Genomic DNA, 20,080 nt, shown 5'->3' on the forward strand with positions numbered 1-20,080 from the left:
TTACGAGTATAATTAAATAAATAATTTAATTTCAAGTTTTAATAAAAAAGAATTTCAGAGAGTATCATTAAATAAATAAATAATAGATTGCTACTCAGTTGCCATTTTTAACAAGAATTTTCTGCAGCATTCAACTGTCCATTTCATTCAATTCAGTCACTCATTTTGTACAATTCAATGGCTGTCTTTTTAAGTGCTACTCTTTTAATTATAGCGAGAGTACAAAATACATTAATCTCTTGGAAATCATGCCGCATTTTCATTTTACTTAATGCTAACTCTATCTTATATTCATACATTAAACAATGATTAGCTAGAGAAATAACTCTAGAATGACTGGATGAATCTGGATGAAATTTAACAAAAGATAAATTAGTCTGGAGAAGAACATAGATTTATTCCAATATACATTGAATCCCGACACAACTACGAGAATGAATTGGTCACAGCAAGTAAAAAATCTTTTCGTCCGAAATTCCTCAGTGCCTAAAGACAATAAGTCTTCGAACAGTGCGTATTGCCAGTGAACCTATGGTTCTGAAACTTGGAGGGAAATTATGGGCCTCTTATGAAGGCTCAGAGTCACACAGCGGGCGATGGAACGAGCTACGCTAGGAGTCTCATTGCGTGATCGAATCAGAAATGAAGAGATCTGCAGATGAACCAAAGTCACCGACGTAGCTCAACGTGGCGCGAAGCTGTAGTGGTAATGGGCGGGGCACATACTTCGACGTGCCGATGGACGTTGTTGGGTTCCCAAGGTGCTGGAATGGCGACCACTAGAAAGCGCAGTGTTGGTCCATCCCTCACCAGGTGGACGGATGCAGGGCGGCTCAGGATCGTGATGTCTGGAAACCTATATGTCCTGCAGTGGACTTCCATCGATGATGATTAGGTATGAAGTAAAAAAGTGGTTTTTACTTCGTTACTAGGGACCCTTAATATTGTTTTTCGGTGAATGATTCAGAACATTAAACTATAAAGCACTTTAGATCGTCCCAAAGTGATAAAACTCATTAAATCAGCAGCGACAGCGGAGTGAGCAAATAAAACGTGTATATTGCTTCTAACTCACTGACTCCGGAAGTAGGAAACTCTCTCCCCTACGCGTCATGCGTGATGATACGCCGAGACACTTCGGGATACAAAATAGCCGAGTTAGTAATAACTACTATGCATACAGAACGATTTAATATTAAAGGATTTGCATGGTAATACCTATATCCTTTGAAGAAGCGTTATCCTCAAAAGATTTGCATGGTGATAGGATTTCTCAAAGGTCATCTTGTTAAGCTTAAGAGCAACTGCTAATAATTAAGACCATAAGTTCGATTCTCAATTAACGATTTTTGTGCTTTAGAGTTGAGTCTGGGCTCAATTCGTTGTGGCTTCGGCTGTGGCTGTCATCGAAGTAAATTTTAACAAAAAATTTGGGAATAGAATCCATATTCACCTGATATACCTAATGCCTGATGGTAAGCAAAGTTGCAGACTTCGGTGTAACGCGCTTGCCTAGATGGTGCCTATTCACTCCTTTAATATTTTCGATCTTATGGAAAAATAATCTTTGCGGTGCGTATGATCGATGTGGAATACGGGTAAAGCATGAGGCAGTACATTGTAGGTCGCGTGTCAGCAAACGTACCCTTCAATCTTCAGCCATCATCCACCGTCAATTAGTACTATAAAAAGCGCATGTGGACCGGGCTGGGAACTCTTCTCTTAACGGATGAATATAGGTGAATTGAGTTCTTTTATAATGTCTAAAATGCGTAAATAGTTTTTTGGAGATTATAATAAACTAGTATAAAGCTTGTAACCCGATACAAACCGCATCTGCGCCAAGTGGCTATTGTGACACATTTCAATGACATGTTGTAAAAAAATACGTGGCTATAGGGAGCAGTGCCAACGTGATTTATGGCTTCTCTTGCGTAACTAGGCAATGGATTTTTGCTAATATGTGCAGGAATAATGGTTGCATTATAGAATTGAACCGCGTCAAAATCCTTTTAGGATTTTTTTCAATATAAATGGTTGTACAGTTGATTCGCTGTTTAGTAAAAGGAAGTATTAACTTATACATCGATGATTATATTTTTTCTACTACTCCGCGTAGATTCAACATTGTTGTTTGCGCCGATAAAAATAGCTGTGTTAGTCTAAAGAGTTTGGCTCCCATATTGGCACAAGAGGCTTAGTAATGCTTTTCTTTCACAAGCCTGGAATTGCAGGTCGCGTTTCAGTAAACGTACCCTTCAATCGTCTGCCGTCATCCACCGTCAATTAGTACTTTAAAAAGCTCATGCGGGTCGGGATGGGAACTCTTCTCTTTTGAATTCGGTTAAAAACTAGAAAACCGGTCGAGTCGCCTGTCACATCTCCATTGACAATAGGGTGTCCATCAGAACAAGTAATTGGACACGCGTCGCGATAATCTCTCAACAAATAAGCGTATTTGTTATATGGGGTACTTGTTTGGGGATTATGGGTAGGGTGTCCAAGTTTGGTAAACAAAATGCTTATTATTATTTTTGAGTTTTCAGAAATTATTTCTTTACCTATTTTTGTAGAATGTATGAACTCTTTGTTGCAGAAATAGTGTACGATTTTCTAAATAAAATATTATACTTACAATCAGTGTTCATTGTATATGAATATGTATATATAATAATTTATGTAGATATTATTATTAATTATTTGACGCATTGCTCCTATTAATGGATTGGTGAAAGAAACTCTACGCTGACGAATCACAATTAAGACCTAGTTCCAATTATATATAGGTCCTCGTATGTGTAACACTTATCAAAAGACTCAAGTCAGTCACTGTATGTTGCGTCAGTTAAAACAAGGATAAACAGTAAATGAACTAAATTAATACAACGATGGTAGAGACTTGAGAAAGGCAGACTAATTTTATCAAGAACTTGACAAGAAAATGAATCATAAATAACGACTAACGCTGGTATAATTTATGACATATTGAATTAATTATAGTTGACCATATTCATGACAAAAACACTAAAACTATTTTAAGTGTTCATTAAGTCCCAGTGCTGCATATAATTTTAAAAAGGAGTCATTTATCAAAATTAGTCTAATTTTAATTCTCCTAACCGACGCCACAGAAATCTCATTAATAACTGGCTTAAAATTCGTCTCATCACAATATCCCATTATATTTGTCATTCTACTCACCCCATGCACGGGAGCCTACCGACAGTAGCGGTTGGGGGTGCATACATTATTGTCCTTTTGAGATTGCCACCAATTTGTGTGGCGGTCGGCAATAATGCGTTTTCAGATTTTTTATCATTGAGATATCATATTGCTATCGATATTTTATTTTTATATCTATATGTAAAAGTATTAATTTTTATTCATTGTTGATCATATGTAAAAGCTAAATTGCTAAATAATTATAGAACTATTGTTAATGTTTAGTACTAATATTTTAGTACAAGATATCGCGCAATTTTAGGACAAATAATAGAAAATGAAACTACAGAGAGAGCGTTTTCTAGAGACGTTCAATAAAAAGGATGTCTTTTATATCTAGAAAACATTTCGATTCTCTATAGCTGACCTGAAGACCTAAATTCTAACAAAAGAGCTCCACAGTTTTGTCTTTATAAGTCTTTTGTGCGGATACCCATATTCCACTTCTTCTGGCTTTTGAATCCGATGACTCTTGTATTTAATTTACATTGTAACCCTTAAACGTCCACCAATCTAATACAATCTTCGAAACTAATACCACGAGTAAACTGAAATTTTAGCCGCCCGAAGCATCTTTCACCATAATGATATCAACAATACATTTCTAACGAGCAGAAAATCAATAGTTGTGACGTCATTAAACCGCTAGTCAAATATCTCTTCATAGTGTACCCCGCGGTAACGAAGATAAACATCCCATCAAACCATGTGACATGTATATTGAATAGCTACTGGATAATCACCATCTGTACTAGCAGCTCGGAGTACAATGGTCTACAAATGAGGGGGGACCACTTCAAAACGAGTATTTACGCACTTGTGGTGAATTTGTTTTGAAAACGTTTTGGGTTTTTGCTGGCGAAAAAGATAATGGAACAGAATATTTCAAATATTAAAATGCTCAAACGAGTTGCTTTGTATTGTAATAAATTTGGTTCCTTCTGAAACAATCTAACAAATTCCAAACTTAGAAGACAAACCTTTTGTACATTATTCCATAGCCCGTAGGAATAAAATATCAAGTTAGTCTGCGAGTCTTTCTTTAAACTTTGAAGTTTTACAAAGAATCTTTCGAAAATTTTTATGTTTGACAATTCAAAATGAATTATTAAAATTTCATTTGGAACGGTTTGAAACAAACACAAATACTTTTGTAAGACACGTTTAAAGGAAACAATAACGATTACAAAACTGTTACAGTTACAGTTTTTGTTATTGTTTCATTTGTTGATCACGTTTTCAAAACTTAACAATAGGTGGTGTGGTGTAGATGAGTCGAATAATTCTTAAAATATTTATAATTTCAAATTCTTATAATGTTTTATTACATTGCATTGCAAACATACTTTCTTTACTATTGCATACATACATACTTTCTTTACTATTGCAACGAAGCCGACAACTGAAGCTTAAACATGAACTATAAAATCTATACTAATATTATAAAGCTTTAAAAATACTATAAGGGTTTGTTTATTTGTTTGATTGAACGCGCTAATCTCAGGAACTACTGGTCCGATTTCAAAAATACTACTACTAATTACCTCACAGGATTCCGTTGTAATAATAATAATAATTATTATTTAATGACATTTAAATTATGTCATGTATTTTTATATTATGGAAATGTAACTATAATTAATGAATAAATAAATAAAAGGAAGATTATCCGCATACTCTTACAAAAATTACCAAAGTGTGGCTACCCCACGCTCATTTATCCTTCGTCACGCGTTCATCCAACATTGCATATATTAGTGCAGATCTGTATTTATACAGACTGCCATGTGCATGTACTATAAGTTTAATGCACTTAAATATGTTCTATCTATTGAAATTAAATTTCAAAATGAATATTAAGTATTTGAGTTTTAAACTGGTAAAACAAGCGACTAAATTTCGATTCTTTATTCTAAAAATAACGGTTTTTTGATTAATTGGGAAGCCAACGTTACAATGATTAATTCATACTATAATATTAAATCTTAACGGAAAAGAACTTAATTATGCTAAATTTTATGGTACAGTTATAGACTAATTTAGCATGCATAATTTCGCTAATTTTTTGTTATCGCTAAGCGCTAATTTACCTAAATTGCATGACATTTACGACATTGGTACTTTATGTAATGTTGTTTGTAATGTCAAATTACTGTAGCATTGAATTATGTTTAGGTAGGTGTTTATGTTTAGGCTCGCGTATGGATCGCTTGTACGAAGCTCGGCATTACATATTCATGTTCGAAGACTTAAAACTGTTAACTCTTTAGAGTTGATACTTTAGACAGTATTGGCCATAAATTATAAAATATTTTGCTGTCAAACTGTAAAGTTATTGAATACTGAGTCCATTTACTTCAACGAAGTTAAGTTCAAAGTAGTATAACTAATAACTACTTCTGAACTAATGAAACATTTTAGATAATTAATTGAAAGAGGAATCTCATTAGGATATGTCCTACAAACAACGCAAAGTATATACACCCTATTCTCATTTATCCGTCGTCATGCGTTGAATATATTACCCTGAGCAGATCTGTTTGTACAGACTGGACGTGCTCGGTGCTATTGAGGTGTTACTCAGTCCAATAGTCCGTCCGTAAGTGCCTAATACGACCACATTTACGTATAGAGTTTAAAGCCATTATACGATTTAGTATGTGGAAGGTTTTGTTAAGTTGTCTCGACTGGTGACAGAAGGGTGGGCTCAATTTTCCAACGCGGAAATGCAGCTAGTATTTTTGCGACCATTCCACGTGCGAATGATTTGTATAGTGATTAGGATAAGTTAGGTTAAGTTGCCTTTGTATTCTTTCTCAATAAAAAAGACGCTTTTAACAAAACCCATGTGAACTAACAAATAGACAGGTTATATTGCCTATCAGAATATATTACCTATAGTTTAGATAAAATTAAAGAAATATATAGATTAAAGATTTTCATATTAAGATATAATATATCGTATTATCGGTATCGAAATGGGTTATAGGGGTTTTTCTTATAAGAAAAATCTTAGCGTTGGGAAGTTGACGGTATTGGTATACTCTCGTGCCTCGGAGAGCAATTAAAAGCCGTCGGTCCTGTGCATGACCTTTCACGGGTCGTGTCGGTCTGCTGTCTATGAAAATAAGTCATTAAAGGATGCATCTGAGTTTGTCCACACGTTTTTGCACTATACTCGTAGTATCCTGCTTACATAGTTAATCTCAACATTAGCTGTGGAAACCGTGGCTTAACTCGGTGGGAAGGATAATCGGCAATTTTGTGTTTTTTGATTTTGGATTTTCCGTAAAAAAAGTACCTATCGAGTGTCTTATTTAAAATATAATAAGTAACTATCTGAATATTTGTTTGACCATAACTTTAAGTGAAAATCTGTCCTAATCATAACATAATCTACCTACATAAATAATAAATAGAAAGGGTATATAATAAGCTTGCTAATGGTATTCGCGATTATACGAGTAGATACAGTCCCTTAACTGTGTCAGACAGTTCTTTTATGCCAAAATTCCTTTGAAGTCGGATATCTACATATAAAGTGGTTTTATATTAAATACCAATAAACCGTCGGTGGCAATTTACCCACGTTACAAACTTTATTACCAATTTATTTATTAGTAGGTATGTCTAATTTTCGCCTTCAAATTGTTAATCGTATTGTCATATTATTATTTAATACCTAATTTATGCTTTTTGTTTTCTTTGCTCTAAATTAGGAGTGGGTAAAGAAAAAAAAATCAACAAATTAGCTTAAAAATTTGCCTGGAAATTTTGGTTTTACGGAGTCTACCAGGTCAGGCAGTAAATAGTAATATTTTTTTAAGTGAAAAATAATGATTTACCTACTTAATGAAATATGAATTTAAATATTACAATCTACAAACCGGCTCGGTCGTTTTTGTGGATCGCGATTCGGAATATATAAATGTGAAAGGTCCATCACGAAATCGCGATAACCACTTCATGTACAAAGATGAAATTTGGCAGGGAGGTAGTTTTTAGTTAGTAGGTATCAGCTAAGAACGGATTTTGCGATAGGGCTGGATTAAGGCGGACTAATGGCAGAAGAAGTCGGGCGTCCGCTAGTATGATATAGAAAGATCGAGGTTTTTTGAAGTCGGTTAAATGTCCATGTTACCAGGGTGGCATAAAAAACCAAATCCAATCATAGCGGCTGCAAACTTTACCACCACAGAACTTCATTTTGGCTCCTGAACTGTGTCCCAATCATCGTACCCTCACAATGAACCTTAAAAACCAATCTTGCCAATATTCAAAAACACCACAAAGCCACCCCTATCAAATATTCATCCCTCGTGCCACAGAAAACCTAATTGCGAATACTGTATCGCCACTTAAATCACCCTTTGTAATGTAAAGGGCGGGGCGACAGCCACTACGACGTTTTATTGGTCATTTTGTGAAATGGACTCGGCATGTTTTGAAGGAGTATTGTTTCATAAACTAGTATTATTTTAAAACATTATTAAAATAATAGTTAACTTAACGTAATTACCGCCATGTGGATTGTTGAGTCAACTATTATAGTTCCGATAGTTGTTTCAGTCAATAGCGAAAAGCTTCGACCAACACCATAAGAAGCTTTCGCTGAACTGTTGGATCAAGGGTCGGATACAGAAGGCAGTGATTCTTGAAACGGCGCGTATTGTGTGGAGGTTGCTCACTCTCTTTTTTAATAAATTTTTAATAATGTTTTTATTATATTTTGTATTGACATTGTTACAAAATTAAAAAAAGGACATATAAATAAATGATAAAAAGAATCTTAACCAAACATATTTTTTAATATTTCTGTTAGTCTTTTTAAAATAAATAACCTTTACCTATATTTTTAATTGGTCAATCTACAAAATAAATAAATTTATAAACACTTTTGAAAATTTTTGTCACAGATACTCCCAATATTTAATTATTTAAGGAATTAAAATATTTTTATTTAAAGGATTAACTTGCTTTCTCAGTTTTCACTGCTAAAATATTTTTATTTTAGCAGTAAAAACTGAGTTGATTGACAGTCAAGTTAAAATTTAACATTTAATACACAATAAAGCTTTCAATTACTAGCTACCTTATTCCTTATGAAACACACCTTATTCCTTATTTGCAAAATACTGAATCTCCATTTTACATTATCACCCTTCTTGTAATAAAAGGGTGCTTTATAAGAGAACCCTTTATAATGAAGAGTGTGGCGAAATCGATGCCAGCGTATCAAGTGTATTCAAAGATAATAACAGATATTCCTTGAACATTGATTACATATACACATATGAGTGCTTCGTATGTGATCTACCACCCTTTCAGACAAGCATTAAGTATATTGTTTGGATTTTTTTAAAAAAACGTTAACTTGTTTTTTTAACCGACTTCCAAAAAGGAGGAGGTTCGACGTTCGGCTGTATCTATGTTTTTTTTTTATGTGTGTCCAGCGAAGTTTTTTTGTTGTGAAGGGTTTGATTTCAGGGTGGTCCCATTTTCTATATTTATATTTATTATTTTGTCTCTTTACTATTTATGCTCCAATGCAAACTACTCTTCCTTTTGGGATAAGGAGCTCGTTAAAGCATTGCGTTAGCTCAAAAAGGGATAGAGTTAGGGCAGAGTTAGTTTAGGTAAAATACAACACTCATATATCCAAATAGCACGCAATATCTCTGTCCCTTTATTTGTTAACCGAAGCGTGGAAAGCCGGCGGCGGGCCTTAGCACCCAATAAAGAGAAGCCGCAGGGTATTTTGGACACCCTTTATTACAAAGGGTGTCACGGCTACCGAGGTGATTTAATTTGCGCGTTACAGTCTATGGTGGATTACCGAGTCGGCTGTATTAAGACCTTTATGGAGTAGTGGATATAGAGTTGCAAAATTTGAACTTCATATCTAAGGGTACTGCATCTCATATAGACAACAAAGCATTGCCAATTCGAAATTATTTATTATTTTAATTTCATCTGATTCAGCCGATTGTGATGAAGTTTGGTGTACTATTGCCTATGCACGTGTATGAGAAGCTTTGCAATGCATTCCGGGAACTTATAATGTTCTACATGCAACGAAAAAGTGTCTATTAGAATAAATACAACTACGAGTATCTAGATTTTAGCGTTTATGGTAGTAAAAGTGTCTATAAATATTACATAGAAATATCTTAAAAGTGTTTAAGCAATGCATTATACACACACTATCGCAACTAGGCTACTCCAACCCTATATAAAAAATATAATAAATGGCCACTATAATATTACTAACTCATCCAATCAAATATATCCATCTCCCTAAAGACTTGCCCAATGATATGGAGTGCACAGTAATATTTCACGTTCTATATAGTATGATAATTTGTTTTTATTACGTGGCAACCCTCCGTCAATTGAAGGGATGGATTAGGGTTGTCACGAATCCAATATTTTTATATCTTTTAGTTAATGACGTAAGTTTACGCTTGTCTGATTAAACTAAACGTCGACATTATGTAGATATAAATTTTTTATTTTTACTTTTATAAAACAATATTATTTTGATTAATTTTTTTATATTTTTAAACGGATGGACCTCAAATTGTTTTTAACGAAAGCTGACGAAAGAAGGTTCTGACCTTTGTACGATGAGAGACGTATCAGTATTTTTACGCGCAAAAGTGATTTATCGAGATCTAAAATCTTTACTTGTTTATGCAATTACTATTTACAATTTAAAAAAAAACATATGTCTGGGATAAAGTAGGCTATATCAAGTAAGTAGGGCAAACTTTGGTAAATACTAAAGCCACATCATATTGGAGAAAGTGAGAAATGTGCCCATTTTATTTTAAAAGAGGGTATCCAAATAATCTTGATATTCTATAGGTTCGGAATTGGAATTTACACCGCAATCCGTGGATCGTCTAGTGCAGGAATTTCTCACACAGGTACGTGAAGAATGACGTACAATCGTGATTGAAAATACCGTTTTACGGAATCCAATCTGTTACGATACCCTACTTTGACGTATGTAGGGTAAACCTTAGGAGGTTCTTAACAGCTATAATCTATATTAAATAAAAATCAAACCAGTACGAAGCTAAAATGCGACTGGATAAACACAGCTTAAGCGTTTTACGTTTTGTGATTTGTGATATATGCCTGGTTTATAGATGTAAATGGACCCGGTTTGCTCTAATATAGCTTGACAACTTCATCCGCAACACTCCCTATGCGCGGGCCGGGGGGCGTGTACCACGACTGATGCACGTCACTTCCCCGCACGCACGATTTCACACCCGCGCAGTCTTTCCCCCTGTCGCCCGCATATCATGGGAGTGATGTCAACGAACTTGCCAGACTATATAGGATTGTAGTATTTTTTTATTTTTGACTAATTTATGACAATATTTTTTATGACTACATTTTTTTTATATATTTAGTTTAGTCTAAACTCCGAATACAGTTTTTCTGTATTCTGAGAGTCGAAATAATTGTTAATAAATGTAATTTCTATCTTGTATTCATAATTATTTGATTAACTAACTAATCGTAATAGTATGTGATGACCCTAGCATTCCATGTGAATGTGACTACCAGTATCACTTAAATAATTTACCCATTATCTGTAATTTCGTTTCGGTAGACCCCACTAGAAACTTTACTTTTGTAAGAAAATAACATTGGACAAATACAAACTTCAACAACATTAGAACCAAACTTTGATATTGGAAAAACAAAAGTTTACGTAGAAAATACATTATACATAATAAGAAGTAAGCAAAAAAATATTATTAATTAAATCGAGTAGAAGAAATGTTTTTATGTAAAAAAAAAACAAAACAAAAGCCTACATGATATTTTTTTTTTAATTTGTTGCACAAACAGCTTAAGAGAATTACAGAAAACCTTAATTAGCATACTTCCAAAAACCAGGTTAATGTGCCTAATAGCTGACCTTAATTTTCTTCTATGAGCTGATAAAAGCATTACACTTAGTGCAAAATGCTTAGCTTAAAAGCTTACCTAACATAACCTAATAGAATAATTTCATAGAACCTGGAGTGCCTTGACCAACCATATTTTACTAAGAATGTCTTACCAACACTGGATCCGGTAGTCATAAACGGCACCATTACTCATAGAGCGTTGAAACAGGATGACATTTCGCATAAAAGAGCGTGAAAGAGACCAATAGTTTTTGATTTACCCTAACTCTTTCACCACTAAGTAAAATTGGTAACAAAATTGGTGGTTTGTTGTAACACATTACACAAGATATAAAATTTTGTTTGGTTTTGGGTTTGAGTGTGGGAATATTGAAATAAACAATGAAAATACCTGAACTTCTAATTTTTTAAATTTAATATAATGTACGAGTATAGGCTTTCTTCTTAGTTTTCATGTTATTTTTCCTATGTGAGATTTTGGATAACATTTTACAAATTTTTGCTTTCACACGTAAGGGGCCCTTGTAGTGCGGGGGCCTCGTATTATTGATACGGCTGATACGGCGGTATATTAAACACATATTATGTGTAGAAGTAAGTGATGCACCTGTTACTTTTCGTATGTTTTTTTTTTATTCTTTACAAATTAGCCCTTGACTACAATCTCACCTGATGGTAAGTGATGATGCAGTCTAAGATGAAAGCGGGCTTGTTAGGAGGAGGATGAAAATCCACACCCCTTTCGGTTTCTACACGGCGTCGTACCGGAACGCTAAATCGCTTGGCGGTACGTCTTTGCGGTAGGGTGGTAACTAGCCACGGCCGAAGCCTCCCACCAGCCAGACCTGGACAAATTAAGAAAATCTCAATCTGCCCAGCCGGGGATCGAACCCAGGACCTCCTTCTTGTAAAAATCCCGTCAAAATGTTGATCAAGGTAACAAGTGTAGTACTTGTTACCTTGCAATGAGGCATTACCTGCATACACTAGTCAAGATGAGACCATCACCCAAATCTGTCGGGAAGTTGGTAGTTGGAAATGGGTAGTTTCAGTCAGTTTAATTAAATATACACACTACCTGTGCGTCGCCATTTTCATTTAAATTTCAAACTTTGTTAACACTCTGCTGTGTTTCACTAGATAAAGACACTAAATTTGCATATTAAAAGTATTAGCTTTACTGTTGAATATCAGGTACGTCACTACTTATTCTGACTTTCCTCTAAGTTTCCTATTGTATAATGTTGCCATATAATACATATGTAGACAAGAATATGTATAATATTAATATACAACATGACCTCATCCCCATAAGATTTCGTCGTTGTTCCCATTCATTCTAATAGAGACAGCAATTTTGACGATCTAAGAAAATTAAGAACGGCGAAAGGAATAGAGTCTTTATATTATTTTAATTATGAACAAATAATTAAAATAATATTAATACGTCTTAATATATATAATGTATAGATATTTCATATAGTACCAACTCCTAACACAGTTTTTACACAGTTTTTCAAGTTTGGAGGGGAACGGGAATTTTGGTCATATTAAAGCAAGCGATATGTATATGATTCTGTAAAATAGTCTATGATATATTACAACAAGTATTATGTGTTGAATAAAACACAGAGCGTTGAGTGAAGAAAGCTTTCCTAATTCTACCTTAATTCATGTTGTCTATGTTTAAAAACTTACCGAATTCCCTGTTTTTCATACCTGCCTCTTTCTTTATAAGTTTTATCTGTGTCTGTGAATCCACTTCCGTATTATACTCGTAGTTTACGTGGCGCATGTAACGGAAACTAGAAAATATTTTTACCGTTTCCGCGACATTTGCGAAAATATTAAACTTGTATTGGTCGTAGCTTAATGTTATATCATGTAGTACTGATAACGCGTTTAACCAAGCAAACAAAAAAATCAGGTTTATAATATTATTAGGTAGATCATTGTATTATTTATGAATTTATCTAATATTTAATGTAAGTTCGAAAATGCACTGCAATAGAACAAAGGGGTACTCTAAACATTTCCCTGTTCCATTAGGAGACGACTCGAGATGATTGTCTCTGACGTAATACGAGTGGTGTTTTTTCATCAATTGTCGCATTTATTAGGATTCCTCGGGAATCAGCAGCGGAATAAGAAATTCAGAATTACTCGCAAACTAATTAACCAGTAAGGTTCCATAAGAAAGTAGAACATCAATGTTCCGTCCAACCAAAATTAAAATTAAATTATACCTACTGTTTTTTTTTTATTTTATTTAATATCTAATAATAGATACTGTACTAAACGTAAGAGAAGTAGATACATCCAATGAAGATGTAAATGACCTTCTTCCGAACCTCCTTTTTTCTGAAGATGCGGTAGAGTCTTTACAAATAGTCAAACTTGACGTCCTGTAAGTGCTTGAAAACTATGCCTACTTGAAATACAACTGACGTACAAAGTACTAAGTTAAAAATTATCTACATCTTGGTCAGTGGTGATACTTCAGGGCGCAAGTAAAACGCCATCTTCATCATCATATCAATGAACGTCCACTGCAGGACATAGGCCTTTTGTAGGGACTTCCAAACATCACCGAGCCAACTGCATCCCTGCGACTCGCTTGATGTCGTCAATCCACCTGGTGGGAGGTCGCCATTCCGACACCTTGGGGCCCCAACTTCCATCAGCTCTTCGAACTATATGCCCCGCCCATTGCTATTTCAGCTGAAGCAAAATGCCAGCTCAGAAGTAATCAAAATGAAAAAAAAAAAAACACGGCATGATTTTCTGAGGCCCCCTTCCAATGAATTCGCAACGGGCCTCAGATGGTAGTTACGCCACTGATGATGATCCATTTCTCATCCACATTGTTTTACACTCGAATTCGCCTTAGATTAGTGATTGAGCTCAAATCGGGGCAGGCGAACTTTCATGAACTTCCTTAACGCATTGGTGCCGTTTTAGCGAAGTTATCCCCATCCTTTGTACGGCGAAATGATAAATTTAGTAGTCGCATTAAAACGCGAAGTTAATTAAAACATAGTTCTGGAATATCACAGAAAATTAACGTATGAAGCTTGAAACTATGTCAGTAGAATTTAACGTTCATTCAATTTGATTAAATACTTGTGCAAAGTTTGATTTTTCCGGAAAATTTCTTTCTTTGAGTATATGTTTTTTTTTTACTTTTCATTGACGAATCAAGCAGACTTGATTCAGTGTTTTAGGTAAATAGAGAAACCAAAGTTTTAATTGTGCACCTTTCGATAAGATAAAAGGAAAATTTTAAGATAAAAGAAAAAACGCCCTGTTGAGTGTCGGGTAGGGGTAGGTTAGAGGTAAGGAAGGAGAAGAGTAGTGAAGGGGTAGGGGTATGGTAGGGTAGATGTAGGGTTAGAGTAGCTTATGATAGGGATAGGGTTTCACGCGGCCGAAGTCGCAGGCGTCCGCTACTTGGACATAAGTGTTAGTACATGAAATAAAGTTAACAAAACGAAAGATCAAATATGTTAAAATAAAATTCAATCTCCAAGCAGCTGCAGTAAGGGCATTACCACAAACTACTTAATTTGCAACTCGGGCGCGGCTAGCGAAGTTGTGCTGGCGCGCACAGACGGCGCAACTTGGGAACTTCGTTAGCGCTTTGATGCCGACATTTTACTGAAATTATCCTTGTCTTGAATTGAAATTAGGTATAAACTATAATTCACTGAGTGCTGAGGCGTGAGATCGCGCTAGGACCTCTATCTCTTTGCTAAAACAAAATGGTTCGACGGACTAAATTTGAAAACGATGTTTTTATTGATGATTATTGACCATTTTTATGCGTAGCAGTGTAAGTGTTGGTTCCCTTATGACCAACATATAGTTTAACTTATAACCGACAGTTATTGGACAGGTATGATTCAGTTAACACCTTACTCACAGACACACATAATAAAGAACGATCCAGAATGAGTCTTTACAAGCAGTGTGGTGAAGCCGGTGAATCCCATAAAAAAACAAACAAACGCTTCTCCTTGACATCCGCATGTACCGCCAATATAGCTATTTAACTTGCTTTTACTTAGTTGAGTTAAAAATAAAGACAATTAATTTTTTCTATTTTAATTTAATTAACAGGCATTTTTCTATTGTTCCACCGCTGTTCGCGCATTTTGGATTTGAATTCGAAATAGGTTCAGTTATCTTATACGGAATGTAGGCAGTAGATAGAAACCTAATCAATTTAAGTGTTTGAAAAATATTTCGAGCAGTTCAAAGCGGTCCAAAGCGGTTAAACCGGTACAAAGCGAATCAAAGCAGATTGGAATGCTCCGAGTTGCACTCCGGCAGTTTCCGTCGATAGACTCGGAAATATGTCTTTAAGGCGTTCACTTGGATAGCTGAAGAAGCATTTCGTGCATGAATAACCTTAAATACTCATTGGAAATTCGCTTCTATTTTTTTTTTTATTGGTTTCTTCGTAGGCTTTCAGTCCAATGAGTGCTATTCGATTCAATATTAGGTACCAGTATCAGCTGGCCGATTCACTAAATTTGACGTATGGTATTGGACATTTATACAAAACTAGCTGACGCCGCGCGGTTTCACCCGCGTGGTTCCCGTTCCCGTAGGAATATGAGGATAATATATAGCCTATAGCCTTCCTCGATTAATGAGCTACACTGAAAGAATTTTTCAAATAGGACCAGTAGTTCCAGAATTAGCGCGTTCAATCAAACAAACAAACAAACTCTTCAGCTTATATCGAGCAAGGTTGTAGGCTATATATATATATATAAATAAGCTATCTGACACTGAAAGAATTTTTCATATCAGACCAGTAGTTCCTGAGATTAGCGCATTTAATCAAACAAACAAACAAACTCTTCAGCTTTATAATATTAGTTTAGTATAGATTTACCAACTAGTTATTTTTAGTTGTACTCAAGTAAAAATAATTAGTTGGTATCATATAGTGTTATAGTATTATCTATGGATATCATAGCGTAGGAGTAGATGACATCGTCAAGTTGACATTGTGGTATATGTTAACAATGGGTAGTAGGAAATGTGGTGTTATTAATTTGAAGTTAATTTTATTGGGCAGCTGACATAGTCAAAGTTCAGTTACCGTTCAGTACATAATAAAGTTTTTGTATAACCCTTCGTGGATATCATAAACTAATGGTAAATTAATGGTCTAAGTAAAGGCTATTTATCTTTGGATATCATAGAGTAGGAGTAGATGACATCGTCCAGTTGATATTGTGGTATATGTTACAAATGGGCATTATGGAATAGGTACGAAAAATGCGGTTGTTATTAATTTGAAGTTAATTTTATTGGGTAGCTAACATACGTCAAAGTTCAGGCAACCTCTAGTTATTAATTAAATGTTACCTAATAAGAAAAATAATTATGCTTTTGTTTACTTTCAGGTCAAAATTTGGACATCACACCAAGAGAAGCCGTACGCCGTGTTGGAGATGATCTGACTGTGCTTTGCAAAGTGCCGTACCCCATAGACGCTTGTCGGTTAGTAATTTACGTACCTACTATCTACCTTTTTTTTTTTTTTCGCGGGGGAAATGTCTTTCTGAGATACCCGACTTACTGGGGGACAAGACGGGTTATGTGGAATTTACCACTAAAACCCCCACGGTGGCCACCCTCAGCGCATTTTGGTAGGCTCTGGGACCTCAGTTAAACTCGCCGGTGTCTACCTCCGTTGCACTATGCCTCTGGTGCTCGTCTACGACTAACATTTTTGTTTATTAAACACGTTCTAGCAGCTGCAGCCACCTACTACCTACCTATAGTTTAGTCAACTTTTATTTGCCATATATGTGTTTGTCAGATAACATGGGTATGGTGACAGTAGCCTGTATGGCGTTCATAATACGTAATATTATCGTGAATCGTGGCAAACTTTCAAGAGTGAAACGAACTGTCACCCGCACCATCCTACATGAAACGAACTGTAGCTGGCCTGCGGTGTTACCCGCGAAAAATGTGTAATTTTCCGGGATTAAAGTAGCCTATGTGTTAATCCAGGCTAAATATATCTCAATTCCAAATTTCAGCTAACTCGGTTCAGTAGTCACAACGTGAAAGAGTAACAAATACTAACACTGTTTCGGGATGGTATGTGTTAAAATAATTATGTTATAATATCTCTACGTTTTAAATTTCAACCAAATCTATTCAGTAGTTGCGGCGTCATAGAGTGACAAACATACATACAAACTTTCGTGTTTATAATATTAGTAGGATATTTCCTCCAATTAGTCGAAAATTACTGTGTGTTATGCTAGCCAATCACCATCCAATAAGTCCACGTGCCTGCAGCACTAACGGCACTACGTCCGATAAAACTGATCGTGTGTTGGTCGCGATATAACTTCCATAGCGCTACGTTATTACATTATAAGTATCATAAAATGTATAATTTCTACTTCCAGAATGACGGTCGGAACAACATCTTACAGACTCATTCCAAACAACCAAGAAGAAGAAATCGTTTACGCCGGTCAAGGACTCCAGGTGAGAATTTTAGCGTTTGTAGGAGGAACTATTCCGGCTCTTTCAATTGTCACTAATGTGACATCTATAGTCTTTTAACTGTATTTAAAGCCAGGAGAGCACCAAAAGCGCGAGCGCTTTTGCATTAGTACGTACACTGATTTTTATCACTAGATTCGAATCTCATTCTAAAGGTAGCCTTCAGTTCTTCGCGACCGTGACGCGCGACCGCAACCTGCGACCGCGCGACTCACTACTTAGTATGAATTTATATGGAGCACTAAACAAAGCCCGAAACGGCGACGCGCGACCACTTTTGTTTAGTGCTCCATATATAGCAGTGGGTCGCGCGGTCGCAGGTCGCGGTCGCCAGAAACGGAAGTCTACTTTTAGAAAATATCCTAATTACATAGTGTAAATAATAAGCGCAGTATCATAAATACTAGCATGGTATATTTTGTTCCACAGCACGGAGAATGCGGTGCCCATATAAAGCACATAAAAGAAGAATGGAACGGTAACATATCGTGTACGCTGCCGCCACAGACGGGGCAAATTGAGGTCATTGGGACCATGAGGTTACTTGTTGCCAGTAAGTACAACCTTTGGAAATCCTCTTGATTATAGCTTGGCAACTTGGGCGTGTAGCAATGAATGAAACACCCACCACTGTTGCACGTCACCACCCCGCACGCACGATTTTACACCGGCGCAGTATTTCCCCCTGTCGCCCGCATATCATGGCAGTGTTATCAACGAACTTGCCAGACTATAGTATATCACTGACACTTTGAATCATCATCCAGGTAATTAGCGATTTGTTCAAGTTTTTTCGGGTACAGAGAATTCTCAATTATCTGGGGCCTCAGTTATTCATTTCAGGTTAGTCGAGTCTCCACAGTATTTTCTAAAATTCACCATCAAGTACGCCAAACTGAAGTCAGTATTCTTGCCACCATTCCACGAAGGCGTGATATGTATATCTAATGGAATAATTTAGCCAAGTTTCTTATTGTATTCTTTCTCAGTACTGCTGCATTTAGATATCATTAATGCCTCTAGATTAAATTAAACATCTTTGTCAACAGAAGCACCCGCGAACCCCCAACTTATATCACCACCCCAACCCGCATTCCGAGAGGGCGACGGTTTTATGGCGCAATGCATCGTGCCCAATGGACGACCGGCCGCCAAGATCACTTGGTATTTAGGTAAGTGGACAGAGCTGATTCATCATCATCATCATTATTCTATATATCCCGCCTGGAAACCTACATACCAGAGAATTTTCTCAATTCTCTGCGTGTGTAAAGTCTGCCAATGTCCACCACGCTGGCCCAATGCGGATTGGCAGACTTCACACACGCAGAGAATTAAGAAAATTCTCTGGTATGCAGGTTTCCTCACGATGTTTTTCCTTCATCGTTTGAGGCCTAACCCCTCTAATTGTGAGAGGAGACTCGAGCTCAGCAGTAAGCCGAATACGGGTTGATAATGATGATGTCCATTAGGGATAATGTAGGTTTTTAATCGTTAACGATTTTGTTAAATCGGTCCAGTAATTTCAGATAGACAAGGCAAGCAAATACTTGAATCTTTTCTCTTTATAATGTAAGTATAGAAAATGGCTATTGAATTATAATTACAGGTTTAATATTCGAGCATCGAATTGTTTTTCAGACGAAGTCCAACTCTTGGCTGGTATACACCAACCTGTCATAACCTCGGAGCCTGGAAGTGATTTAAAGACCATCAGCCAGAACGTGTCGCGGACCCTGGCGCCGGAGGACAATGGCCAGAAACTGGTGTGCAGAGCTGAACATGAGGCTTTGGACGGACCGAGAGAAGCGGCTAGACAACTTGTGGTACACTGTAAGTTCATTTATTTCTTATTAAAATAATTTTTAGTTATTTTTACGTTTATTTAATAATTACTAGCGGACCTAGAGACTTATGTGCACTTCTTTCCTATCCCTATTCTACACTACCCTACCTTTACTCTACCCCACTCTGCTCCTACCCCTACCCTATCCTAACTCTATCCCTTGACTCTTAAACGTTTGAGAATTGGAAATAGGAAAGGGTTGTTTTTTTGGTTTTCCCGGCAATTATTGTAATTTTTCTAATCTTTTAAACCTTCCCTATACCTCCACGAACATTTCAAGACCAAGATAAGATAAATCCGTTCAGCCGTTCTCGAGACTAACAAACAGCAACTCATTTTTATGTATACATATATAGACTAATTATTATTAGTATTTTTTTTTTTTATTATTAGTATACACATTTGTAACATTTTTTACACAAAAGTGTAAATCTATAGTATCATGTCAGATTGAGACAGACTGACTTAGAAGTGAGAACTTGGATTAAGACCAACCAATCAAATATTTGCCCAGCTTCTGATGACTAACGTCAAATGT

The 20,080-nt window shown here is 35.9% G+C and overlaps 1 protein-coding gene across 9 annotated transcripts in view; it reads left to right on the top strand.

Moving 5' to 3' along the window:
* Positions 1 to 20,080, top strand: part of LOC112047743 (fasciclin-3) — a 171,425-nt gene that overhangs the window by 140,627 nt on the left and 10,718 nt on the right. For all 9 annotated transcript variants that reach the window (XM_052883037.1, XM_052883038.1, XM_052883041.1 and 6 more), the window contains exons 3-7: positions 16,574 to 16,670; positions 17,597 to 17,678; positions 18,126 to 18,249; positions 18,746 to 18,868; positions 19,338 to 19,529. In XM_052883037.1, coding sequence (XP_052738997.1) covers positions 16,574 to 16,670; positions 17,597 to 17,678; positions 18,126 to 18,249; positions 18,746 to 18,868; positions 19,338 to 19,529 — 618 coding nt within the window. The remainder of the gene's footprint in view (positions 1 to 16,573; positions 16,671 to 17,596; positions 17,679 to 18,125; positions 18,250 to 18,745; positions 18,869 to 19,337; positions 19,530 to 20,080) is intronic.

The sequence above is a fragment of the Bicyclus anynana genome, chromosome 8 (genome assembly GCF_947172395.1).
Source record: "Bicyclus anynana chromosome 8, ilBicAnyn1.1, whole genome shotgun sequence".
Taxonomy (NCBI): domain Eukaryota; kingdom Metazoa; phylum Arthropoda; class Insecta; order Lepidoptera; family Nymphalidae; genus Bicyclus; species Bicyclus anynana.